This window comes from Ciconia boyciana, chromosome 21 (assembly GCF_034638445.1).
Source record: "Ciconia boyciana chromosome 21, ASM3463844v1, whole genome shotgun sequence".
In the NCBI taxonomy this organism is placed as follows: Eukaryota; Metazoa; Chordata; class Aves; order Ciconiiformes; family Ciconiidae; genus Ciconia; species Ciconia boyciana.
This window is the reverse complement of record NC_132954.1, coordinates 4891256-4917186: the sequence shown is the minus strand read 5'-3', so window position 1 is coordinate 4917186 and position 25931 is coordinate 4891256. Positions and strand designations below refer to the sequence as shown.

General features: G+C 48.4%; 1 protein-coding gene across 2 annotated transcripts in view; it reads left to right on the top strand.

Moving 5' to 3' along the window:
• The window catches only part of GRHL3 (grainyhead like transcription factor 3), a 29634-nt gene extending 7514 nt beyond the window's left edge, over positions 1–22120 (top strand). Inside the window, exons 2-16 of one of the 2 annotated variants that reach the window (XM_072885117.1) lie at positions 3775–3961; positions 4664–4725; positions 6333–6669; positions 6971–7050; positions 8941–9094; positions 9913–10024; positions 10770–10864; positions 12550–12708; positions 13295–13373; positions 13776–13909; positions 14798–14832; positions 15548–15636; positions 15781–15866; positions 17027–17091; positions 21511–22120. In XM_072885117.1, the coding sequence (XP_072741218.1) occupies positions 3794–3961; positions 4664–4725; positions 6333–6669; positions 6971–7050; positions 8941–9094; positions 9913–10024; positions 10770–10864; positions 12550–12708; positions 13295–13373; positions 13776–13909; positions 14798–14832; positions 15548–15636; positions 15781–15866; positions 17027–17091; positions 21511–21625 (1770 nt within the window). In that variant the 5' untranslated portion in view covers positions 3775–3793 and the 3' untranslated portion in view covers positions 21626–22120. Of the gene's footprint in view, positions 1–3774; positions 3962–4663; positions 4726–6332; positions 6670–6970; positions 7051–8940; positions 9095–9912; positions 10025–10769; positions 10865–12549; positions 12709–13294; positions 13374–13775; positions 13910–14797; positions 14833–15547; positions 15637–15780; positions 15867–17026; positions 17092–21510 lie in introns of those variants that run through there. The other variant, XM_072885118.1, reaches the window with a different exon arrangement.
• Positions 22121–25931: the final 3811 nt, after the last annotated feature.

The window sequence follows — 25931 nt, the reverse complement described above, 5'->3', positions numbered from 1 at the left end:
GGGTCTTTATTCTGTGGCTTTGAATTCCTGCTGCTGGTTGCCATGGATTCTCTGCTCCTTTGACAATGTGATGTTTCTCTGTAGCCATCAGCATCTGGCATGGCTAATATTTAGGTTGGAGGCCTAATCAGTTATAGGGGAGAGAACAAAGACAAGCAACACAAAGCTTAAAGGCCGGCAAAACCACCCACTGAAACCCAACAAAAGGCAAGAGGAATACAAGCGTTTCTTTCCTGTTTGGCTGATCTCCCCACCTAGACCCTTTGGGCATATTATCCTGTTTCAGCATAGCCCTGAGTGTTTATTCATAATCAGGAGGCCACTGTTATGGTAGACTTGGCAGATAAATAGGGGAAACAGAGATTGGGTGGGATGGAGCAGGGAAAGGGGGCTGGTATCACCTTGTGTCAAATTCTAAACTGTTTGGAAACAAATAGACTGCTCTCTTCCCAAAATCATGCACTGCTTTGCACATGACCCCGAGGCTCCAGCGGGTGAGTCTGTGCACACAAGAAGGGAGGCCGCTGGTCCCATGTGTTTGTGTTTCACTAACCGATCCTCGCTTTGTCTGAGCCACTGCACCAAGGCGACTGCCTGCAAAAGGAAAGTTTGTTTTGCCAAACAGAGAGCAGACAGTTTGCAGTGGACAAACATGGCACAGCCACATGGAAAGGGCATCACAGGGAGTGATGAATGGAAAGTTCGCGTGTGTTTGGATCTGGATTTGGATGTCTCTTTCCTGCATCTCTGCTTCAGAGACTGCTAATGCTGAGTTGGAAGTAGGCTGTAGAAGCAAACTGACATGAGGGTATGCTGTAGCTGCACGAACTGAAATGCAGCTGATGTCAAAAGGTGCCTCTAAACATGTCATCACACCTGCTTATCTCCTCAAATCACCCTCTTTCTTCAGCTATTGGTTAGTCCTGTTCAGCTTCTGGAATAGGGTCAGGGCAGAGCAGACCTCTCTGGAAAAGTAAGATGGGATGGAGTCTGCATTACATCTCATCTGCAGAGCTGTCCTAGCTGCAGAGTTTTATCTGAGGCGGTTCACCTGGCTCCACTCAAATATATTTCAGTGACTATTAGGGATCATATAAACTCTGGAAAAGAAACAAGATGGAATAAATGTGCAATCCCCATCACGCCACCTTTGTCCAAGTCCTCGGCTGGGTGAATCAGTGCAAACTCACTGGGACCAATGCAAACTTGTATTCTTCATAAACTGGACACAGCTGCAAGGGGTTGAGATCTCAACTTGCCTCTGCCTACAGGTTGCAGACCAGGTGATAAAATGCTAAAACATCAGCCGCTGATGCATACAGTGGTTGTGCCATGCCAAAGTGACAAGGCAGGGAGGCAGAACAGAGTCATACAACAAGGAGTGCTTCAGCTGAGGGTGCAGGTGAGGGAGAAGAAAGCTCCAAAGCATTTTGCCTTGCAGTATCTGTGCTTTTTTTAAGCTCCTGAATGCTTTGTTGCTACATCTTACCATGGTGTGTTTATCTATGTTGATTACAAGTGATAGGAGCTGAGTCTCACCCTGAGAGCAAGCACTGTTGCTGCCTATTCTTCCTTGAGAAGATCGGATTGAGAATGGGTGAGGATTCCTGTTCAGACAGGACTGAACAGCCCATCGCCAAGTCGACAGCAGTGAAATCTGAGTCATGCCGATTGCTCGCCTTGGAGACAGCAGCGGCACTGAAGGGGAGGGAGGGCTGCGTGAGAAACGCTAAAGACAACGAAACTCGCAAAACACCTGGTGAAGTTTCATGCGCGGGGTGAAACTGGTGCTAGTGCATCATCCCGACGTGCGAGGGAGAAGAGGAGCAAGCTCAGCATCTCTGTTATACCAGCGCGTGATGGGAGCTGGTGGTGGCCAGAGCCGTGACATGGAAGCAGCTGCTCTCTGTACCAACCCGAGCTCAGGCGCCTGCCACCACGTGAGCGTAGAAACCAGTGGGAATTGGGTGCCTCAGGCCATTGGCAGAGCTGTTACCGGCTTCTCTGCTGTGCAGCTCGGATGTGGAGGAACTCTGTGTGGAAGCAACGTATTCTTTAATAAAAAGGTGACAAGGACAGCAGAGGCAGCTCTGGATGGCCCTCGTGCTGCTCTGGGAGAGACTGTGTACCGTTATAGGGCTGCCACTGTGCTCAGCCAAGGAGAGCTCTTGAGTTTGATCCAGGAGCATCACCAAAACGATCCATGCCCAGTTTAGATGTGTATTCCCTGCTGGAGATGTGGCAGTGTGAGAGATTGGTGCATGTGCAGGAGTGAAGCCGTCTTAGTTGAGCTGCCAGGGAGGATGGACCAGCATCTTCTACCCCATCCAAGGTCCACCTCCACAGCCTTCCAGTTTCCAGCCCAGGACCATCCGCTGAGCACCTGGTTTTTCACCCTGTCAGCGTGGGCAGCTCACACCAAACAGGCTGGCAGTATCTGTCGTCGTGGTTAGCAATAACTGGGAGTTTCAGAGATGCCAGATTCCTTTCAAAAGGAATTACTGTTCTCTGAATGGCTCACTTAAAAGCCTAGCCCAGGACTTATTATAAACATATGGAGAGTAGCTTAATGGAAACAACATATTGCTTATAAAAATGCCATTAAAATGTAGCATTCATTACCTAAATTCCTGTAGATTTTCTTTGCCTTTCCATAAAAAAATCAGCAATTGAAAAAGTTCTGCTCTTGGCAACTTTGGAGATTTAAAGAAATCCTTCTTATAATATTTTTCAATTTCTTCCACTAATAAAAACCAGTCTGCCCTTCCAGGAAGTTTCCATTTTGATGAAAAAGTAATTTTTGTCCACAAAGCTTGCTTTTTATGATGAATACTGTGGGCTGTTGTGGTGACACCTCATACACGTGGCTGAAGGACATGACAGGAGTACGGCCACTGATTCATCCTCTCCTCTGAGCAGGGTAAACCTGCAGCACAGAGCACCCAGGGAATGCATGGAGGTGCTTCTGTGCTGGCTGCTAGTAGGATTTGCTGGAGGAAAAGGAAAGATGACGGATGTTCGGGTAATTAAGTGTCTGACAGTTTATTAACATAAGATGGAGAGACCGGGAGAAAGTGCCAGAAGAGAGGACAGGCAGGGCATTATTGTGGTATGTTGCTTCTCAGCTCACGTAGTCCCATGAGCCTCACCTTTGTCAGGAATTTTTTTAGTGGAAGGGAGGGTGTTGTGATCTGCCTGTCAACTTCCCTCTAAGTAAAATCATATATAAATAATTGAAAAAAACTAAATTAGATTGGAACTAAATTTAAAAACCATGAACTACAGCAAAGAAAAATGACAGGGTTTGGTTTCGTCTGGGTAGGTCAAGTTCTCTGAACACTGAGTGATCACTTACATTTGTGGGCTGCACTGGCCCAAATTCAAGGAAAAAATTTGCAAAGTCTCCTGATCACGTTGCATTCAGGTTACTGACCGACATCCCACCTTGACGGTGCGTGATCTGGCTGGCTGGTAGCGTGTGCTTGCTGGGGAAGGAGCAGTTGCAGGTGATGTTGTGGTGTTTTGCATCCCTGGGGCAGGAGGAGGGAAGCAGAGGTACATCTGCCTCTCTGCATGGCCTCACCAGAGAGACTCTGGCCTAATTTTGTACATAGCTACAGTAATCCCAAAGACTCTGGGAGTTACAGACCGGGAAAGCATCCCTTCTCCATTCCAGCAGTGCCTCTGGGAAGCCCTTCATGTGTTCAGCTGGGTGGCATGGAAATTGCTGTGGAAAATTGGTATCCTTTGCTCGATTTCCTCTGTCTGGCTCAGTTTTAGATCTGTGCGTCTGATGAAGAATGACACCATGAACTTCCAGAAATTCCCTTATACCAATGAAGATGAAGCCTGGAAAACCTACCTAGAGAACCCCTTGACCGCAGCCACCAAAGCTATGATGAGGGTGAACGGAGATGATGACAGCGTGGCTGCCCTGAGCCTCCTCTATGACTACTACATGGTACGTTCCCATTGGGGCTGGGTGTCTTGGGGGAGTTTGTCCCCGAGGAGAAGCGTGAAGGTAAAGTAAGTGCTCAGCCACCTTGGGAGGGTACCCGTCTCCTGAGCTGTCCGTGTTGTTTCTGCAGCGAACGTCATAACACCCCCAGGCATAGAGTGCCACCATTACCCCAGTGCACAGATGGTAAACTGAGGCACAAACCACCATTACACTGTAGAGGGAACCCAGAACAGGGTGGAAAACTGAACCTGGGTGTCTTGAGTCTCAGCCTTGTGGGTTTTTTTACCCGACAGCTTTCATATAAACAGGAATGCTTTGAGAGACATGGAGCTGGAATAGCAAGGTGCCTTGCAGACCCTAGCACCTTTATTTTTCCAGTGTTGCTGTAGGATGGGGCTTCAAGAAATGTGGATATGATTTAGCCCTAATAGAAACCAATGGGACTGATGTTCCCATTCACTTGGGTGCTTTTGAAAGTTCTTCCCAGAGCAAAATGATGTGGCTTGCCTAAGGTTACCTTGCGAATCCATGGCAGAACCAGCAAGAGGGCCCAGGTCTCCTGTGTCCTCACCCAGTGTTTATTATTCACCCAGTGTTTTATCTATGAGACTTCACTTGCTACACAGACAAGGCTAATTTTGCCTCTGTTTTCCATTAATAAAATCTAACAATAAACAAACTCTTTGTTCTGCCTTGTTCTAGGTCCCAAAGGAGAAGAGGATTCTTCCATCTGGTATGATGGGACGCAATGAACTAGGAAAGAGGTTAGCTTCATTTTTTGCTCTATAGCTGTCTAATTCTCCTGCAGCTGCTTGCATGCATGATGGGTCTCTTAGCTTGCATAAAATAGACATCAAAGCACAGTGTTATTACCAGCAACAGTGGAGGTTATTAACCCTGAGACATATATTAAAATTCTTTAGGCCAGATCCCAAGCAGGTATAAATTGAGCTACACCCATTTACACAACTGAGGATCTGTCTAGCTGTGTTCAGAGGAGTTGCACTGATTTGCAGCAGCTGAAGAATTTGCCTTTATTTCCTACTTTGTGACAAGTGGAAAGGGGAAAGGGATTAAGCATTGGCAGCAAGAAGAAAATGACCACGTCCTCTTCCATTCACTAGGCTGATACGGATTTCTGTTCCACTTGCTTCCAGTCTCCCAGCATTCTCTTCCAGTGACTCCCATTTGTCCTTTGAGGTTTTCAGATAATTAACTATTAAATTAATGGCTCATTTGCCACTATGAGTTCAGTTCCCCTTCCTGGATGCTGTGTACTTTGGCAACCTTTTCTGGTAGTCTGTTTTTAACTACTTGACAGAATAAGCCTCTTGAATGATACTTCATTCCTTCTTTGTAAGTAAGCTGACTTAAGCTGTTTTCGCCGCTCTGAAAGGCCACTGCATTCTGGACAGTGGTATGGTTTTTTTATTAACTACGGAAATTTCAGCACATACCTGAAGGTGAAGCTCTCGAAGCAGAGTGGGTGGGAGCTACTCGTTCAGCTTTACTTCCCTTGGGGGTAGCTCATGCTGCCAAGAGGTGTGCAGGTTGCTAATGTGGGGGTTGGTTTGTTTCCTGAGCATGGTAACATGGGCAATAAGCCACCTTTTCCCAGCTCAGCTAGGGCTGCAGAGCCAGCAGGGCCACAGAGTCACCGCTGCAGAAGGGACCAGTTCTTGGGATGCTGCACAAGGGGGTGGTTTCCATGTGTGAGAGAAGTGCATTTTTGTACATGTCTTTATCCCTTGATAACTGTTCTGCTCTGAAGTCTGGGCCATACACCTCACTTCCAGTACTGCAGCCCTGTCAATTTTTTGCTGATCTCATGTTCTCTGGGAGTTTTGCTTCCTAAGCTCCTGGAGTTTGTGAATTTGTAGAAGAATCAGTTTTCCTTAAAAAAAAAAAAAAAAAAAAAGACATTTTTTAAAAATAAACTTTCAGTGTCAATGAGCCTTAAAAAGACTAAGATGGAAAGACCACGTAGCAGTTATCTTTCTTATCGTCCCTGCTGCTCTGGGTGTTTAATAGCCTAAATAAAGAAATAATGGATGTAGGCCCTGGATCTGCAGCCCCAAACCACGTCCAAACCATATTCTCTGATTCCGTGTGATCATCCCTTATCTGCTGAGCACCTCTGGCTCTTGCTGATTGCACTGAGAGGTGTGTGTGTGGGTGGAGATCACCCACGGGCCTGTCACATCTCCCATATCAAGCAGGAGATGTACACAGCTGACTCAAGGTCACCTGGCAGCTAGACTGTGCAGTTTGCTTCCCAGCAGCACATCAAGGCACTAGCTTCTTGCTGTGACAACTTGCTGGGGTTGTCCACCCTCTACCCTGGTTTGAGACAGGACCCTTTCTCCACCAGGCACTGCCACGGAATGGAGTACGACCCAGAGATCGCATCCTTTGATGGCTCAGCCCATCTCATGAAGCTCTTGTCTGAAAATGTTTCCATGACCCAAGAATATTGTGAGCCACAGAAGAAGAACGGCTTAAGTCTTGAAGGCGTCCCTACTCCTCACAAGCCAGCCATGCTTCCACCAGGGACTAGCAAGCTGGATGCCGCCCCAGACAACTACATGGTCCCTCCAGGGGATGTATACGACAACAGCTCATTGAACTCCCTCTTCGAGACCATCCCCGTAGCCCCACCACAGCAGAGGTGGCAGCCAGACAGCACTTTCAAAGAGGATCCCCAGGAGGTCAGAGCCGTTAGTGGGTTGCATGCGGGCAGTGCAGCCCAGGGGGTACTGCATGAGGCTGTCTCTAGTCTGGGGTTTGCTCATGCTGGAGTCAGTGGGAGCTTTGCTTTTGCATTAGAAGCTTGATGCCATTCCCATTGAATTGTTGGGGTTTTTACATTGTTTTTGGAAGTAGGATAAGGCTTTGAAATGAAGGTCCATGTTTTATCTGTGTCCTCTGTTGTAATGTATGGGAGAAGGTGGATGTCAAAAAGCAAAGAAAGAGTCTACGTTTGACTGTTTTGTTTCCACTTGTCTACAGTCGCTACTCTTCAGTGATATCCTCAAACCCCAGCCAGAGCCACCTTGCCCCGAGAGTTACGCTATGGACGGTGTTAAGAGGTAACTGCCAATCCATGGTCTCTGGGTTTCCAGTGCACTTGGCTGTGTCCCTTCCCTGGGGAAAGACTGCATCCCTTTCGCGCCCCAATGCCAGTCTTGACAGTGACCACTGCAAACTTACGGATCTCATGCTTTTGCAGAGACAAGTTGTGTCCCCCTGGTGTCTTAGGAGCAAGTTGCTGTTCCATGACTTTTTAGACACAAAGCAGTGTCTAAAAAGATGAATTTTCATGTTTGTAGTAGGAAGTAGGGGTTAGGGTTTGAAATATTTTGCTGAAAAGGAGCCAAACCCAATCTTCAATTCAAGTTACTGGACAGAGTTGTGCCAGTTCATGTTTTTAGCTTGAGAGGTGTGTGGTTCAGACTATCCTGTTGGCCAAACTGGTGTAAATCCAGTGCCGACTGCTTCCACTGCTCTGGACACATCTCATCAGCACCTTGACCTGCACGAGGGGAAATGTGGCACTGAGGTCTTCCACGTGAGGGTTTGCTGTGCATTACAGCCCCCTCCCAGGGAGCACTGCTTGGTTCCCGTGCTAGATAGGTCCAGGTGGCTGCACCATCTTTCCACAAGCTACTTGGAACGGGGTAAATGACAGAGAAAATCAGGATGACAGTGGATGAGGGTGATAAGCAGCCTTCTCCTCATCTAAGGTTTAGGTTCTCACTTTGGGTTTAGCACTGTTAGTCAACCTTGATTTTAGAAGGTGCCACTGCCTCTCATTCCTAAAACACGAGAGAGGTTTCTTCCTCCTTTCCACGCCTCTCTCGGGCAGAGCTTTCCTGCTCTAGATACCGCATCAAACCTCCGAGTAGGTAACATTATTCTACCTCCCACTTTTTATTTGCCTCCTGAGTCACCTGACTCTGTGACTCAGCTGTCAGACGTGGGGATTTTCACACAGACAGCAGCTCGTGTTCATGAGCGAGAGGCTTTCTGTTTGCTGTTTATTTGTGCACTAAAGTTCTTTGGCTCTCCTGGCTCTAGATAAGAGGAGCTGCCAAGCCTAGCTTCAGAGATGGCATTACAGGGGAGGTGGAGCAGGAAAAAGAGATGGGTTGGTGACTAAATAGGAATATGATGATCTTCAACTCCAGGGCACTTGAAGGGACTGTGTGAAGGCTTGTGTACAGGTGGTGGCTTGCACAGATTCCTCACAGAAGAAAACAGCTTGAGCTATAGCCTCATGGTTTGAATGCTCATAGGTGCTGGTGAATGCCCAAGAGCAGGGCTTCTTGAAAATCAGGCTCTTCTTTTAAATTTGCTTGTCAACGGTGACACCTTCCTCTGTGTAACACTACAAATCTTTTCTGTAAAGACTAAAGTTGCTGCCCGCCAGACTGAGAGTTCAACAAGCTGCGCTTCTAAGTCCATTTTTAAGCCCCTGGGTAGACAAGCAGATGTCAGTGTCCTGCAGGTCCTCCTGTTTCTACAGGACCCCTGAGGACACAGTTTCCCTGGGTCAGCCATTTATGGGTGTGAATTTGGAGACAGGAATCTGACTTTAGGAATTTTTAAAAGTCTCATCATGGGTACCTATTTTTGTTTGTTTGGGTTTAGTGTTTTGATTGTGCAATGGTTCTGTAGCCATCCACAGGAAAATACTGGTTACAATAATGTACCGAGTTTTTAAAGCCAAAACGGAAGGGTAAAATGAGGATATCTGAGAACTGCTGCTCCCCAGGGTGTTGGGGAGGACCAGTACGTGCTGTGCTGGGAGGTGCTCAATCACATTTGTAGGGGCGTGTGAGATGGGGAATAGGGCAGAGACTGCTGTGTGTACAGTGTGTGTAACCTGTTGGGATGGAGACTTGCATGTCTCTTGTTTTGCTTTTGGAGTGAAGCAGCAGCGTGTGCTTATTCATCATTCTCTCTTTGTTCCATACAAGTGACTTTGAATACACTCTGGGGTCACCCAAAGCCATTCACATCAAATCTGGGGACTCTCCCATGGCCTACCTCAACAAAGGACAGTTCTACCCCATCACGCTGCGGACAGCTGGAGACAGCAAATGTTTACACTTGTCCTCAAATAAAGTGAAGGTAAGAGACAAGCTGACAATTTTGCTGACACATGCTGTAATCAGACATCCAGCAATTGTACTGGCCTGGGAACAGAGCTGAACATGAAGAGTAATGGCTTTGTGGCTCATGTTGGCTTAAAGCGATGAATGGGATGGATTCACTTGCAGCAAGCTAATCCTCTGATGCACAGCCACAGCCTTCATGTTACCTGGCAGTTGAAACCTTTCACAGTATGGTCAGGGATGCACAAAAGGCCTCCCTAGCCGATGGCTGGCTGGGGGCCCTGGTGGGAAGACTTCTGAGCTAGAGAGAGGTTCCTCATCTTGCTCCTGGGCTGTGTGGCCAGGCCTCAGAGCCACCCCCGAGACTAAGCTGAGCTTGAATTCCCAGCAAAGAAACCTGGTCCTCCAATCCTGAGCAGTATTTAGGGGCTAGACTTTGCATATCTCAAGACCTACAGGATTCCTGAAACTGAGAATGTCTAGAAAAAGACCTTTTAGGCTGTCCCAGCCTACTACTTGCTGCAGCACTGCTAACATTCCTCCAGCGCAGGATCCTTGTATGCCTTGGAGTCAGTGGGGACTCATGGGCAGTGCAATTAGGGGGCATACAGGGCATCTCAGTTTTGCTCCTGGCTCTGTCGCTGCCTACCTGCGTGACCGTGTTCAAGTCCCTTCCCTTGTCCGCCTCAGTTTCCCCAGCAATAAAACATTAACAAGGACACTAAGCTGCCCTTGGCCAGTGCATGGATGCACTGGATGGAAAGGGCAATGAGGGCACCAAGCATCAGCTGGCTGTGTATGTAACTAATATGGCATATCCTTGCTGTGTTTCAGAGCGTTGTGATGATTGTTTTTGACAACGAAAAGATCCCGACGGAGCAGCTCAAGTTCTGGAAGCACTGGCATTCCCGCCAGCCCACGGCCAAGCAGAGAGTCATTGACGTCGGTATGAGCGGGGCTGTCTGATTGTGATGGCTGGGTGGGGTTGATAACTTCTAGCACTGTTTTACTGCATTTCCAATACACAATAACACAGTTGAAGCTCCAGAATCTGGCCTGGGGGAAAGCGGGGAGGAGCAGGTCGATCTGCTGGCTTCAGATCCTTCCTGGCTGAGAAGCTCTTGCGGGTTTAAGATGGTGTTTGCCAAGTGTAGGGACATGCGCTAGGAACCCAAGATACATCAAAGAGCCGCCTCAGTCAGAGAGACAGAAACTGCTGAACTATTTAGGCTCTTACAGATGTGACCTATGGCCTCTTGGAGTCTAAGAATCTGGGCTAGAAAAGGCTTTGCTACTGCTTGTCCTTCTCCACTGCCACCACACAAGCTTTCCAGTGTGTTATGCTGGGCCAGACAAAGGTTTTGTCCATTCAGCTGAGCACCTCACTGAGCACCTTGCGGCTCAGAGCGAGACACGCAGTTCTTTGAATTTAGAAGCAATCTACATTGACTTTGCATAACATCACTACTCAAATAGCAGTCACTAGCCAATATCCTTGAGTCATTTCTGGCCTATCCCTTACATATGCACACTAAGGTTTATCCGGTGGTATCAGGGATGGCCTCTGTTATATTACAAGGCATCTTTTAGCCTCGGAGTCAGTGAGAGGCAGACTTCTGGGGAGCGGAAAGCCTGGGGACTGTAACCAACTTTGCAGCCAGAGTATAAACTGCTTCTCCATTGCATTTCAGCTGACTGTAAAGAAAACTTCAACACGGTGCAGAACATTGAGGAGTTAGCCTACAATGCACTGTCCTTCGTGTGGAACATCCATGAAGAAGCAAAGGTACAAACTGCTTGTGGAAGGGATATGGGAAGCCTTGGTCCACAGCAACACTGTAGCCTCCTTTCTGACAGCCCAGGCATGCTCCCCCCCACTCCTCAGCTGAAAGACAGAGAGAGTTTCAAATCCAAACAGTTCCATTCCAGTGGCCCCAGGTAGTGTTTGTCTGCCAGGACAGTGAGGAAGGACACCATGCTTCTCTGTGTGTTTAAGCCATTAGCTAATAAACACTCTGGGTACACCTGAGACTGGCTCAGAGATGTTTTTTTAGTGCTGATGGATAACTCTGAAGAAAGCCTTTTGCAGCAGGCAGCCTAGATCAGGGCTCTACTCACATGTAGGTGAAGCCTATTTAAATAAACCACAGCTTAGGGAACAAAGACCCTCCTTTCAAGGCAGCATTTTGATGCAGAAATGACTGACCACCCTTCTGTGGCTTGTGTGACGTAGAAGGGAGCCAGGCAGGTCGCAAGATCCCTTTTGACCTTAAAATCTGTAAAGCTTTTATCAACAACTTTCCAGCTCTGCTGTCGCTTCTGCATCTCTTCAGAGTCTCTCATTAACACTTTGTATCTAGTGCGGATTGAGAGGAGCATATCAAAAAAGATGAAGTAACTAAGAAAAAAAGAAAAGTGTAAATACCCCATCTCTCTGAAGCTGGTAGCTTGGGAAAACTTTGGTTTGCTTTGGGATTCTTTTAGCCCAAAGGCGACCTTGGTCTTTTACAACCCAAGAGGTTAACAAATGTCTTCAAGGCAAAGTTGTCAGAAATGGAAATATGTCAGGTATGTGGCAAGCCCTCAGGGGCACCTCGGCAAAACTGGATTTAACTCTTAGCAGAAACTCTGTACATGCACTGGCCTGGGGCAGGTAAAGGTGAGACTTCAGAGAGCTGCGAGGGCTGGGAGCCGCGACAGGAGGGGTCAGGTATTTGGGTCGTCTGTAGCACCTGTTACTTCTCTTCTCGCAATTAAACTTCACACCACAGTTAAGTGGTTTTCTTTCCTATATATAGGTACTGACTAGATCTGACCTTAGGTTTCAGGGCTGAAATCCTCAGCCAAAGCCCTGCTGAGGGAGCTGTGGAAGCTTCACCAGCTGCAAATCTGACCCCAGAGACAGGGGAAATTTCAAGGTCACACAAATGAGTTGGTGATTTGGAGATACAATGTGGATTATGTCTGTGCTCAGCTTTGCTTCCAAAGTTCCCACTGGAGGTAACTCCATCCTAAAGGAGGAGTAGTAGGATAAAGGAGACCAGTGTGTGATGAATATTTATTTAACTAGCAGCAATGATTTGTAATTCCTGGAGCTGTAGTCTAGCCCTCCTCCCTTCCTCCAGGGCATTGCTGTCTGAGGGTCCCTTGTTCAAATGAAAGATCAGAAATATCAGCAAGAACATCCCCAGGCAGACTTTGCATCTCGTCTGACGCTTGCCGAGCGTCCTTTATTATCCTCTTAATAAAGAGATGGAGAGCTGCAATAGGTGTGCGGGGGAGACTGTGGCTGGGAAGGACTGGTGGTTGCACTCAGGTGGGAAACCAACAGCTCACATGCTTGGCTGACGCTGGGAGGGTTGGAAGGATGTCCCAGTAGCTGCTTTTGTTCCTACCCACTGCTCTCATTGCTGTTTGAGAATAATGTTTTCAGCACCAACAAGCTGCCTCAATCTCTGTTCCTATCGGCAGGTATTTATTGGGGTGAATTGCCTGAGCACTGACTTCTCCTCCCAGAAGGGAGTGAAAGGTGTTCCGCTCAACCTCCAGATAGACACTTACGACTATGGCAATGGAACCAGCCAGCTGGTGCACCGCGCCGTCTGCCAGATCAAGATATTCTGTGATAAGGTAGAACATTGCTTTTCCACCAGGTTGTCCAAGAGGAATTTTAGACTGCTGGCCAGTGACTCCAGGAGAAAAAACAGAAAAGTTGTGAAAGTCTAGAACAGCCTAGAGGTCGGGGCTGAGGAATAGAGGTGGTTTGCCCCCTCAGTGGAGTGAGACAGGACAGCGGGGATGTGTCTGCACTGCTGAGGCCTTTGCAGAACAGAGTCATTAGACAGTTTTCCCCATATCAGACCCACATGGGATTGTGCCTCGTAATAAACTCTATTTTTGACAAGTCTTTAAATAGCAGAAGAGATGAGAATCTCCTTAGAGGTTCTTCCCCAGCCTCAGATATGTTCCCATGGAAAAAATTCTCACAGCTATTTTTGTCTGCATTTTTCATTTTTAAAATAAAATTTTGTTTCCTTTTTTAATTTATAAGTATCAGAAAGTTCTGGATGGCCTATAGAAGGTCTCCGAGATGAGAATTTTTTAATAAAGGCTGCCTTTACCTTAACGTGCTTACCTCCCAGAGATGGCCAGTAAACCCTCTCTTGCCAATGTTAGAACTGTCAATGTCCTAATTTTTGCCTTATCTTCCCCACAGGGAGCAGAGAGGAAAATGCGGGATGATGAAAGGAAACAGTTCAGAAGGAAAGGAAAATGCCTGGACTCCAATAACAATGGTCAGTGCTAGTGTTTGCTACCTGATCCAAAGCATGTTGAAATCCATGTAGGCTTGTCCGTTAACTTCCACAAGATCTGGCCCTGGGTATTTCCAAGCCTGATGAAATCAGCACCATTCAGAAATAGCTTGTCAGTCAGGTCCTTGCCTGGTCTCCTACCAAGACTCTCGAAGCCCTTTATTAATACTAACCAATCTTTCTGAATTGTCTTGGGGTCTTGGCAGGGAGCCTTCCCTCGGGGAGCTGGCACTAGGCAAGCCCTGAAGAGCTGGTTCTGCAGGGTCCTGTCTTTTTTCTAACATTTCTGTTGGGAGACCTTGGGCAGGTGCTTTCCCCTCTCTGCATGTAGTTGCCTCTTAAACTGTCGTCTGAACTGAGATGAACTGGACTTTCCATCTGTAGGTCTGAAAGGCTGTTTGCTCTCTGGCTTCAGAGGGAATGAAATCACGTTCCTGAGGCCAGAGACTGACCTCGAAACCCAGCCAGTCCTGTTTATCCCCAACGTCCATTTTTCAAACCTGCAGAGGTGTGGCACGGTAAGTCCCTTCAAAAAACAACCAACCTGTTGCCTTCATCTGTCACTCCCATCATTTCCAAACTGATCAATCCCCCAGACATGACTTGTGTTATGTAAAAAACCAAAACCAAACCACAATTCTTCTGTGGAAATGTGGTGAACTCGAAGATGTAGCTGTCAGGAGTGGCCTAAATAGTCATGCAACAGTGATGGGCAAGATAACCTTTCCAGGTTCCTTCCAGCCAGATATTCCTGTGGTTTACAGGTACCATCTGCAGCTTCCACAGAGGACTGGAGTGGTAGCAAAAATGTCAGCAGAAAGTAAACTATAGAAAAAATGCAACCGTATCAGTCCCTGCACGTGTGGGACATCTCTCGCTTGTTCTCTGCCCTTCTCTAGCCCCTTGAGCCTGAGGAAACCTAGACCCAGCGTCCTTCAGAGCTCATCAGTATTCCCTCAAGAAACAACTGTCTCAGTTTGTCAAAAAGGGGGAAAAGCCATCTGTGAGAATGCTGCAGCATCCTATTGCAGTGGCTGCTGTACCGATGCATCAGCATCAAAACCAGGGACTAGAAGAATCTGGCTTACAACCAAAGAACTCGCTGAGAAACTTGGTCCTTGATCCCAAGCAGGTTATGAGATTTGACCTCCTTTGGGGCCTAGCTAGGTATGTGTTCAGGTCTCTTCTAGGCAGAGGAGGAGAATCTAGATAGGTTCTTTATATCAGGTTTCATTTAATCTAAGAAACGCATACAGATGTTTGGGTTTAATTGCGTGGGGAAAATGATGGACTGGGAGGGGGAAATCATGTTTGCAATGTGCCCATGTTGCCTTGCCCCCCCAGCTTCATTGGCACACAATGATACTGTGCAAACTAAAAGATCGATGTTTCCTTTCCATTTCAAGGTGCTCCCTCCTGCTGTCCCCAACTCTGCAAACAGGTAAGGATGCAGCAGTTCGTATTTCCCAACCGTCGGCTGCTCTGTTTCTTTGGGTGTGTCATGGCTGTTTGATATCCATAGACAGTATATATCCACAGGTGCAAAGTAACACAGCACAGTGTCTCCCTGATGCCCTTGAGTGTCAAAATACGTGTTAAACTATGGCCTAGAATGGACTCAAGGGATGCAGAAACACAGATCCATTTCTTTCCCTGTCAGTGAGCCACTCCAATGTGAGTCTGGTCCAGGACTGTCCTGCTGTTCCTATTGAGGCAATGTTTGAAAGAGGGCATAAAAAAGATCACAGAACTATCACTGAACAGTTCGAGTAACCAGAGGCAGATACTGCTGTAAAATAACCCGGAACAAAGTAGAAATCACACTTGTAATGTGTCTAGAGTGGGGAGAACCAGTATTTACCCTAGGCTTGATCCACTGTCTAGTGATATCAATAGAGAAACATGAAGGTGCAAAAGGCTTTTGTTTATGGTGTGATACCAAAACCACTGCCTGCACTCACTGATGTCCCTGTATGCGTTAGGCAGGAAGTTGCAACTCTGGTAGATGCTCTGCTGCCATAATTACAAACCCGATATTTAATTGCTGGATGTTTGTTGGAGTAATTGGTTGTTCAATCAAAAGTTCAATTGCTGGAATTGTTTTGTTCGCTGCTATTGTTCTGTCCTCTTGAGAGGATTGTATTCCTTTTGCTTAGGCTGCCCTTGAAACGGAGTGGTGCCTCATTCACAGATGAGTTTGACCCGATACCTCCAAAGCAAACCAAGGAAGAAGATCCTCAGAGAGGTAACCCCTGGGATGGGAACTCTTCCTGAATGTAGTGTCTCATTTGATTCAAGTAACCTTGGATCTTGAATTACATGCGGCCACATCACTCTGAGAACATGCTATAAAGAGCCCTGATTCAGTGCTGTGCTTTATCTCTTTCAGTCTTGTTGTACGTGCGGAGGGAGTCAGAGGAAGTGTTTGATGCTCTCATGTTGAAGACACCAGATCTCCAGGGCCTCAGAACAGCTGTAAGTGTTATCAAAAAGCTGTGGCACATGAACAAACTGCAGATAAAAGGGCAATGGTACTTGGTATACAGGAAGCTGGATATAAGACTGCTTATATCTCATGTCTGCTTTCTCTTGAGAATGGAAATGGAAACTGTGAGTAGCAGGTGAATTCTACCCACAGCTCCTGGCACGGGCTGTGTGTTGTTAGTGCTGCAGCGGGGAAGAACACACCTTATGGCAAGATATTTTGTTCAGATCATAATATAAGTCTCCTCTTGTGACAACACATTTATATTTTCCACTGTAAAACACCCTTTCCATTCTCAAGGCTGTAGATGTGCAATCTGAAGCCAATTCTGGCCTCATGCTGGAATTCCCTGTGTGGTGTTTGAGGAGCACACAGACATATTTCTGTGATGATTATCAGCAGCATCTCTGATAACCCACCTCTCTCTTTGGAGATTGCTGGGAAGGAAACAAACAATAAACCTCCCAGATTTGGGGTGGCTTTATGGCTGCACTTTAAGCTCTGTTGGTTTTACAAACTTTTAAAAATAGAGAGTTTGAAAAATGTCAGCACAGAGGATTCTTTGCCATCTTCTCCCTCCCCCATCACTCACCACAAAGAGTCAAAAGCCTCTACAGAAAATGCTTGTGAAAAAGCTATAAAAGTCCTGTCACCCTAAGACCGTCACTGTACTTGCTTAGGAGAGGTCTGCCGGAAAGCTTTGCAGATCAGCTAAAATCTAAGCAAAAGCTGCAGTCAGATGCAGCCACAGCAGCCACAGTCAAACGCTTTCTGTAGTTTCTCCCACCTTTGGATGCACCAGCGAGGGAAGAGCTCAGCGCTCTCTGTGCCCAGCAGGTTGAAGCATCAAGCCCCAAACAGGCCAGGGAATGAGACAAAGAAAATGAAGATTGTTCCCCAAGGTTCCTGTCCTGGCAGTAGCCGTCAGAAAGAGAACCGAGGCCAAGCTGCAGCCTGCCCGTCTGCCCACTGCAAGACACAGACATGTTCACATTGTCCTGTTCAGATCATTGCTTCGGCCCTTTTTCCTTGAGTAAAAGGGAGGGGGAATCCTTTGCTGCTGAATACCCCTGGCTCAGTGTTATCTGTGATTTTTATCATAGGAATTTCATTTTACAAGTACAAAGAATTGCCATGTTTTCTCTCACAGATTTCAGAAAAATATGGGCTTCCTGAAGAAAGCATTTATAAAGTCTACAAAAAATGCAAAAGAGGGTAAGCTAATCTCTCATCTGCTTTTACGCTGTGCCTCTAAAACCCCATTCTCTTTGGTACCCTGCCATAGGCTGAAATAGTGTTTTAACAAGATAATAAAAAGTAAAGCCATGTGAGTCTGTGCTATTTGGAGCATATAAAACTCGGATCTTTCTGGGCTTTAAAGATTTGGGATAATGCTTGTTTGTATTATATTTGTTTGGAGTGTAAAGTCTCCCAAGGAAAGGAAGTTGGATGAAGGAGGAATTGTTTGGGTAGTTTAATGGGTGATCCTTTGTGTCTCAGTCTAAAAGCCTGGGGTTATGGAGAACTTATCTTACTGCCATCAGAGAGGTATAAATGTTTGCTTCTCCAGACCAAGTGCCTAAATGTCCCTGGCTCAGAAAGAGACTGTACCGGCTAAATAAGAGCATGGGCAGCTCCGGTGGAGAAGAGGGGAGATCTGAAAGGGGAGTGTCTGTTCCCAGCTTTGCCATCCCATTCCCAGACCACGGAGGTCAACTGGAAACTTCACAGTCACTTTGGGGGGTGACAGATCAGACCCCTCTGGGCGCTGGCGGCCCTTGTGCAGCCCCAGTACAGAAATGCAGGTCCCACTTGAGACACTTGTCAGGCGCTGCTGGGAGACAGGCGTAGCTCTACAGGGGGGGACAGGTGAGGTTTGCAGTAAATGTGAAATGGCTTCTCAGGTGATTTCAACGTGGTGTTTATTAGTGACCGACCCATGTGGATCTCCCACATGGCTGAGAAGGAACGGTGCTAGTTTCCGTGAGCTGAGGACCAGCCGCTGAGTCTTCCATGGAGGGCAGTGGTCTTGATGTGGAGCCAAGCGCTACTTTCAGAAGTGTTTTCTGGACTAAGAACTCCCTCTGGGTTGTCCCCATCTCTGGCAGCGAGGTCTCCCTTCAGCTGATGGAAAGGGAACGACCCATAAACTCCCAAGCTTATTTTCATAAAGCTAAATCCAGAGCCCTTCTTGCAGAGCAAGCGAGATATAATCAGGCTTTGCAAGCAGCAGTGACTGCCTAGGAGATGAACTCATTGTTGTTGCTGGCCCTGGTCCAGAGTTTGAGCATGAGGAGAGACAGGCAGAAAAGCAAGGCTGATGACAGGTCCCGCGTTATGCAGCCCTGCTGTTCTCACTAGCACGGCCCCCCAGAGAGGTCCTCTGCGTAACAAAATAAGGGAACAGAGTCCTTGCGAGCTGAGGGTTAGTCCAAAGCTCTGCTTCTGCATTTGCTTTCTGGTGACAGTGAGATGAGAAAGTCCTAAAGCTCCTTGGATGGGATCTTCCACCTCAATTGGTGTCACCTAACTTGATCCCCATGGGACTTAGCCTGTTTGCTTCAAGGGGAGCAGAGCTAAAGTAAGGCTTGGAGGAAGCTGCAGGCTGGGAGGGGGAGAGGCAGTGGTTTCTCCTCCGTGCTGTGATGTGGTGTCACTGAACTGGGAAGCTGTTACAACCCCCTCACCTCTAAATCCACAAGTGAGCAACCTTTCCCCATTTAGGAGGGGTTTTAGATATGGTCCTAGTCTTAAGATCATGGATGGGCCATAGTGAGGTATCCAAATTTGTCAGGAGGCTCTTCCACCTGTTCCTGAATGCAGAGCCCTCAGTGCTGTCAGATGCTGCTCTTCCACAAGCCCCAGAAATGGAAATTTTCTCCCCAAAGAGAAAGAGCAACACTGGCCACCTCAAGAGAGGGTTTTGTCCCATACACCTTCAGTCAGAGAGTGCCTCAAGTCTGATCTTGAAGAACAACAACTGCGAAGGACAGGGGTGGTCAGTTTGTTATTGCAGCTTCAGGACCGAGCCAAAACTCAGGTGTGTCAGCTGTGGTGGTGGCTTGTGATGTGGCCATCACAGGTCATCAGGCTGTCATCAAACAACTCCTCTCAGGTAACTCCAGCTTGGGCTGGAGTTTTCTGAACCAGCTGACTGCGAGCATCTGCGCAGCAAGAGAGATCCAAGCACTGATGAGTTTGCAGGTGGACCAGGAAATGGCACTGCTTCAGGGGAGAGGCCGCCTAGACTTTGTTTTGCTTTGGTTTTGTTCATTACTTGATCTGATAAGTAGTGAATGTTGTTTAATAATGACTGGGAGGGAAAACAGGCAGATGTCCTTTCCATCTCTTCCCCAAAATGGAGGAGCAAAGAGGTATCTAATGAAAAGAAAAGGCAACACCTGGAAATTAGATTTAAAAAAAAAAAAATTTGACACCAGTTTAATGAAAGCTGGACATGGCTGATGCCATAGGTTATTGCTGAAGTGTGGGGGACATCCAAGATATTCTCCAGTCTACTAGATGGCAGGGTCAGACACTGTTTCCTGCTCCCCCAGATTTAATTTTCCTTTGAATAATTTTATCCTATTGCTCCACCCTAAACAATCCTCTCTTGGTAATTACAGCTTGAGGGTCAGATCTTCATCTGGTGTAAACTAGTGAAGCTCAGTGGTGCTACCTGGATTTACAGCAGGTGAGGACCTACTATCAGCCATGGGCCTTCTTAGTGTGATGAGCTCATTCAGATGAACTTAGTCTCAGGGTGACTCAAGAGCAATAATAAGTAATTTCGTATCTTGGTGAGGTTTGGTCTAGAACAACAATACAGGGCTCAGATTCCTAATCAACACTCCCTTGAATCTTTTGTGGTTGAGAAATCAGATGGAAGCACGGTAGCAAGAGGCACGGGTGACTTCTCTGGCTTCCTGCACTAAGGTAGCCAGAGATAATTGGAGCAGCTCTGCTGCAAGGCTTTTTGTGACACCCCACCCTGGGTACCCACGCGGTCTCTCTGGGGGCTCCTGTCGGAGGCCAGACTCCCTGGGATCCAGCCCCTTCCCCCCAGGCAGCCCCAGCACCGCTCCCGTCCGGTGCCAGGAGGCGAGATGCAGCCATGAAGGTTACGATTCACCGGGAAGACCCCTGGACGCTGTCAGACCCTGTGTCTCAGCCTCCCGCTGCGCTGGGTGGGATGCCCTTCCTCGACTGTGCCGTGGCAGAATTAATAGCCTGTTGGTAAAGCGTTTTGTGCACTGCTGAAAGGCAGCGTGGTGTTGAGCCCTGGGACAAAGCTGACACCGGGACAGACTGGACACGAGGACAGAGCTCCCACCTTCACCTCTGAAATCTGGGCACGCCGGGCCAGGGCTGTGACGAGCCTGCCCGTACGCGCTGTGATCAAACAGGCAGGAGCCAGTCGCTGCAACCCGGTGTGGCTGCGCTGACCTCCAAGGCATTGCCTGGAGGGGCACTGGGGCCCCATGTTTGTGCTTATTAAACTGTTAGATTTGTTAGATGCTCAGCCTTTTCTTTTTCTTGTTTTTAATCTTGGCTTGTGGAGCATTGCACAATTAATGCTATTGCCCCATTAATGACCCCAGCAGGAAGCTGGAGGGGATGTGCTTTCTGCAAAGAAAGATAATTTGTTTTCTTTGTTTCCTCCAAACAGTTACAAATTTCACATCTGATTTATGGGAACACAGTGGGGTGATGCAAAGCTGCCCCATTACTTCCATTACAATAATGAGGGGCTCTTGCCTGGCACAGAACCACAGCCTCAGGTTTAAATCAGCTGTTGAAATGTTTCCTTCTCCCCGTGTCTCCACGTAATTGATTCCAGGTCAGAGAAGCTGTGTGATCTGCAGCAGGGTTGGAGGTGTGCCCTTGAGCAGGGGGAGGAATCTGCCACCGGCTGGCCCAGCTGGCTGCGGACGCTCAACCTGCGTGTGTTCCTCGCAGAAAGGGCTCCCAGGCAATGCCCAGGGCACGTCTGCATGGGAGGTTGTTCTGGATAGGAGAAAGGCGTCCTATTCCAAACCACTTCCATCTACTCCCAAAGCAGTCTCGGCTTGTTCTGAATAATGCACCCCTAAAAACACCGAGGCAAGAAGCGAGGAGTGAGCAATTCAGCTCTAAATTCACACCCTGCTGTAATCCAGATTAATTTGCCTGTGTAGCAAATGCTGGGCCTAGGCATGTCGAGGGTAGAATTGCGAAAAGCTCTGCAGGATGTTCCTTTGTGTCGTATCGTAGCTTTAATTAATTAATCATGGCTGAGACCCTCAAACTGGGTAAGGTGGACGCTGCAGTGCCTTCTTGTGCCTGCCCAGGACTGTGACTCCCGGAGCAGCCTGGCAGCGGCCAACCCGCCCGGCTGGCCGGCAGCAAGGAGCGCGGCTGCGATAACGCGACGCTGATCGGTAACAGGGCAGTAAAGGCAATTTTTAATGGGAATTTTGTGTGGAGACATTTCAGAGAGGGCCACCCCGTGCCCCGAGGCTTTGTCAGTGATGTTATTCCCAGTTCACAACTGGGAATCCTGAGCGTGCAGTAATGTGCAGCCCTCCCGACTAAGCTGCTCTGCAAACCTTTCCATGTGCTGCATCTGACCCAGCCGTTCTCCCTCTCCTGTAGGATCCTGGTGAACATGGACAACAACATCATCCAGCACTACAGCAACCACATGGCCTTTCTCCTGGACATGGTGGAAGCAGAGGACAAGTTCCAGATCATCCTCAAGGAGCTATAAAGAGCCACAGGCAGCGCTTGCTGGGACTTCTCTCAAAGCCGGCAAGTTTGACCCAACAGAACTCAGCCTAGTGCCTCAACTTGTTGCCTTTACTTGAATACACTGCCTCTGGGGAGGGCCTCGGCCTCGCAGTGCCGGGCCGGAGACTGCTTGGAAGATCTGTTATTGATGTGAACATGGAACTTCTCTCTGTTGAGTTTATTATTATTATTTTTTATTTTATTTTATTTTATTTTATTCCCTTCTGGCGATGGGCCTGACCTTCTGTTTCACAGCTGGGAATGCGCAGCTACACTAACATGGCTGTCAGAGCCTGGGCAGAGGCGGGGGACTGCCTCTGCTCGCTGTTTGCCTTGGCCCGTGACTGATCCAACCCTAGGCTTTGGCTTTCTCCCAAACCATCAGTCATGCAGAACCTTCAAACCATTTCCAGCAGGGCTGAGCTCAGCTCTGAGCTTCTCTCTGTCCACAGAGACTTTCACAGATGCATTTAAAACTCACCGTTGAACGGACACTGCCTGCTCCCATGCCCCCCACCTGCCGTATCTCTGATTGTAAATACCACGAAGGCCTCCATAGCCCTTGTTTATACATTTCTGATGTATTGTTCCTTTTATATTTTATATGTGTATAAATATGCATTGTTTTATATTTGACTCAGTACGGTGACACAGAGCATTTCAAACACAGGCTGCTTCACATTTCTCCGTGAACTCCTTTTGTAACTGTGTTGTTGGTTTTGTTGTTTTGGATATTCCGTAGTAATAAAGATTCAAAGATGGAAAGTGAACTGTTTTCACCCAGCTCTGGAGCTTGGAGTTGGGAAGGGCCGGGCAGGAGCCAGGGCAGGGAGGTGACCTCAGAGGCACGGAAAGAACTCAAGGTTGGGTCTGCACCGCACGAGGAGTTTGTCCGTCTGACCTGTCTCTCCATGAAGGGGTGAGAGACAGCAAGCGCTGCCCATCTGCTCACGTCTGCAGCTACTGCTTCCACCTGTGCACGCAGATCAGCGCCTGGACTCCTCCTAAACCCTCCCCTCCTGCACACTGGGCTCTCCCTCCCAGTTCTGTGCCGGCTGCTGTCACGGCCCTGCAGGTGGGTGGAGGTTACTGAGCAGTTCTAGGCACATCCCTTTGATGGAGGGATTACGTTACACAGATCTGGTGAAATTTTAGGCAAGTCAAAAAGAAAAGCCCTCTTTTACTTCTGCTCAGAGGAGGAGCAGCTCAGCCTCCCTCTTTCTGGCAAGGCGGTGTGACCAGGTGGCCAGTTGTGTGCCTTCTTCTCAGGTGCTGCATGGGCTGTTGAAGCTCCTCACACCTGCTACCTCTCAGCTGCCCTCCCCTGTGTCCCCTGCGCTAAAACTGTCTGCAGCTGCTTCCCATTTAGGTAAAAAAATATCGAGGGGAGCCCTGCATTTTATCATTAATCCTCTGACCAGTGGAAACTGGGAACTGTCCTCCTCCCTCTTCCTCATCCTCTGCTTTTCCTGTCTGTAGCAAAGAGAAATGCGCCTGGGTCCCATGACTGGGGAAGAGAGAGCAGCTCTACTCCCACTGGGAATGGGATTTGAAATGTTGAAACACATCAGGCTGGTGAATTTTGGATTACTTAAGTGTTGTTATCATGATGAGGAGGGCCTCTGAGATGAGGCTCTGATAAGTTTGAAGGCTTATCAACCTTAGAAGATCTCTCCCAGCACTCTGCACTCCATCTTCATATCATAACCTCTTTCTTCAGCGGGATTTCTCTGATTCAGTGTTAGTTCTGCAAGGCCGTGCCTACAGTCTTGCTATAGCAGAATTTCAGCTCCAGCTAAAAAAAGGCACACCAAGCGTCCCCCAGCGCTTCGTATCGATGGCTGTGAAACCTACGGATCCCCTCGTCACCCTGACGCGTCAGGCGGGCGCGGGGGCTCTGCTCTTCTCAGGGAGAGCTCTGCAGCAGGACTCCACACGCAGGGCACCCTGCCAGCACTGTGCCGCAGTGCTGGTCCTGGGGAGGGTGAACCGATCCTGCCTGACCACGCGGACAAGCCCTAGGTAAGAACAGAGGTTTCCCGCTGCCTGTGGGAGAGGGAGCACCCAGCCCCCTTAGAGGCAAGGGGGTAGGTGGTTCAGGGGAAGCACCGCGTCCTCCACACCATCGGGGAGGCCTGAACACGAGGAATCAGTACAAACAGCAGATGGACGGAGCTGGGAGTACCCCGATGGCTCGCTCGAGGTTTCCGCGCAGTGCTAGTGTTCTCCCCGTGAGCTGCCATTGCCCTGGCAGAGGCTGGGGCCTTGGGGAAACCCCTGGTAGCGGAGGCAGCTTGCTCTGCCGTGCAGTACAGATTTGGGAGGGCTGCAGGCAACTGTGGGGTTTTCTGTGCACGCAACATTATGGGCTCTGGGTGACCACTCATCCCTCAATCAGTTGCTCTAAAAGTCTGATTCTGGGGCTAACTTCCCACCAGTGTAAACACGGCACTACCAGTCTGATTCTCTTCTCAGTTACACTAGTCTAACTCCATTGATTCTAGTAGCGTTACTCCTACTTGATGACAGCAAAAATCATCTCGCATTGTAACTTTAGGTTCCCAGCGGAACAATGATGAATTTTGCTGGGTTTTACAGTGGTCCATTTCACGCTGGCTACGAACCTGTCCTAAGTTTTGCAGGGTGAGAACTGCCCTGGCTGGAGCTATGTGTGTCTGCGCTGCGCAAATGACTTCCTCTGGCTTTCTGTTCATGGGATGGAGGCAGAGAACCAGGTACTTTTTCTGTGCAGGTTCTGGGTAATCCTGACTTTGTCAGGTTTTAAATCACGGTAACTCCACTGCGTGCAGGGAAATGCTGGTTGATTCACGCCAGCGTAAGAGCAGACACAGTCGCCACCCCCTGCCACCCCTGCCGAGGGTGGGTGTTTTGCTGACTGGCTCAGTATCGTTCATCCCTTCCAGCAAAGGCGAGTTGCTGTAGAGGTTGCGTAAAGCAGAGCTCCCAAATATGCGAAAGCATTCTTGACTCTTTGCCCGGAGCCCACCAGTTCCTTTTGAAGATTAAGATACGAGTGATGAAGGCGATTCACCTCTGAGCGAACAAAGGTCGTGTGAAAGTATGAACCCACTTGTGTTTTGCAAAGGGCTCGTGCTGACAAATGAGAGCAGCTTCCTCTGGAGCGGAATCTGCTCTGGACGGTCGGCAGCTGGTTTGTGCTGACTCGAGTCAGAAACGCGCAAGTCAACTGGCTTGTACGATGTACCTGGCGGGCGTGCGGCAGAGGGTGTCTGGGCACACGCACCCCCACGCCGTGGAGGTTTGACACGCGTTCGCACAGACGTCGTCCTTCAGCTGCGCCAAGGCCTGACGCTGTGTGGCAAACCCAATGCCCATCCTCTGAGTGAGCAAGCGGTGGAGGTGCAGGATTAGCCCACACTGCCCTTCTCACCTATTTCTACCCTGATAAGAAAGGACCCCCCGCCAGGGTAACATCTCTAAGGGCATGCTCAGTCTCCAGCACCTGTTTTCTCTTTGGTTTATCAGATGAAAGCACCAAGAGAAGTTTTTTTGCAACTCCCATTAATTGTAGTAATTATTCAACATCTACAAAACTGGAAGCTTTCAATCAACTTTAGCTAATGATCATCTTCCAATATACAGTACCAAGTACCGCTAATTAGCTGCTGAGCTATCAGCCGGCCAACCCTGGCAGGCTGAGGACAGGACTGCTCACTGTGAGTGAGCGTGCGCTTTGCAGTTTGACAGAAGTCTCGTTTGAGGATCCCTGCTCTGGTGTCCAGGTTCTGCTGCTCACAGCACTGGGAGCCACTTCCTACCGTAGCTGTAGATGAAGGAATATTTCCCGAGTGCTCTGGGTGAATAAGCACCTGCAATGACAGAGATGCATAAAAAAGAGAAACATAGCAGCATGTGAGCCGAGTTGTGCAAGAGCTCTGGTATCCCCAGTGCTGGGCGGAGGGCTCTGCTCTTCACTTCTGCAAATAACACCCAGTTTCTGTGTCTTTATTCATGCTTATTCATTCCTTGCATCATCAACCAAGCAGCTGAGGACCTCGGTGTGTGGTGTGGTTCTCCATCGCTATAAAGGGAAAAACAGCATCCTGTGTTTTGTTAGGACACCCACACGCAGTGTTCGGAGATGCCCTGGCACTGTGTTGGGTATTGGAGAGGATCAAAGGCAGAGGGAAATGAAACTGTCTGCATCTGTTTCGCAGTGTGGAAAGCTTTAATGAAGTCAGTGAGGGTCCCCTCCGCTCTGCTTTCTCACCTACATCCTCAGGTAGCTCCTTGGATTTGCATAA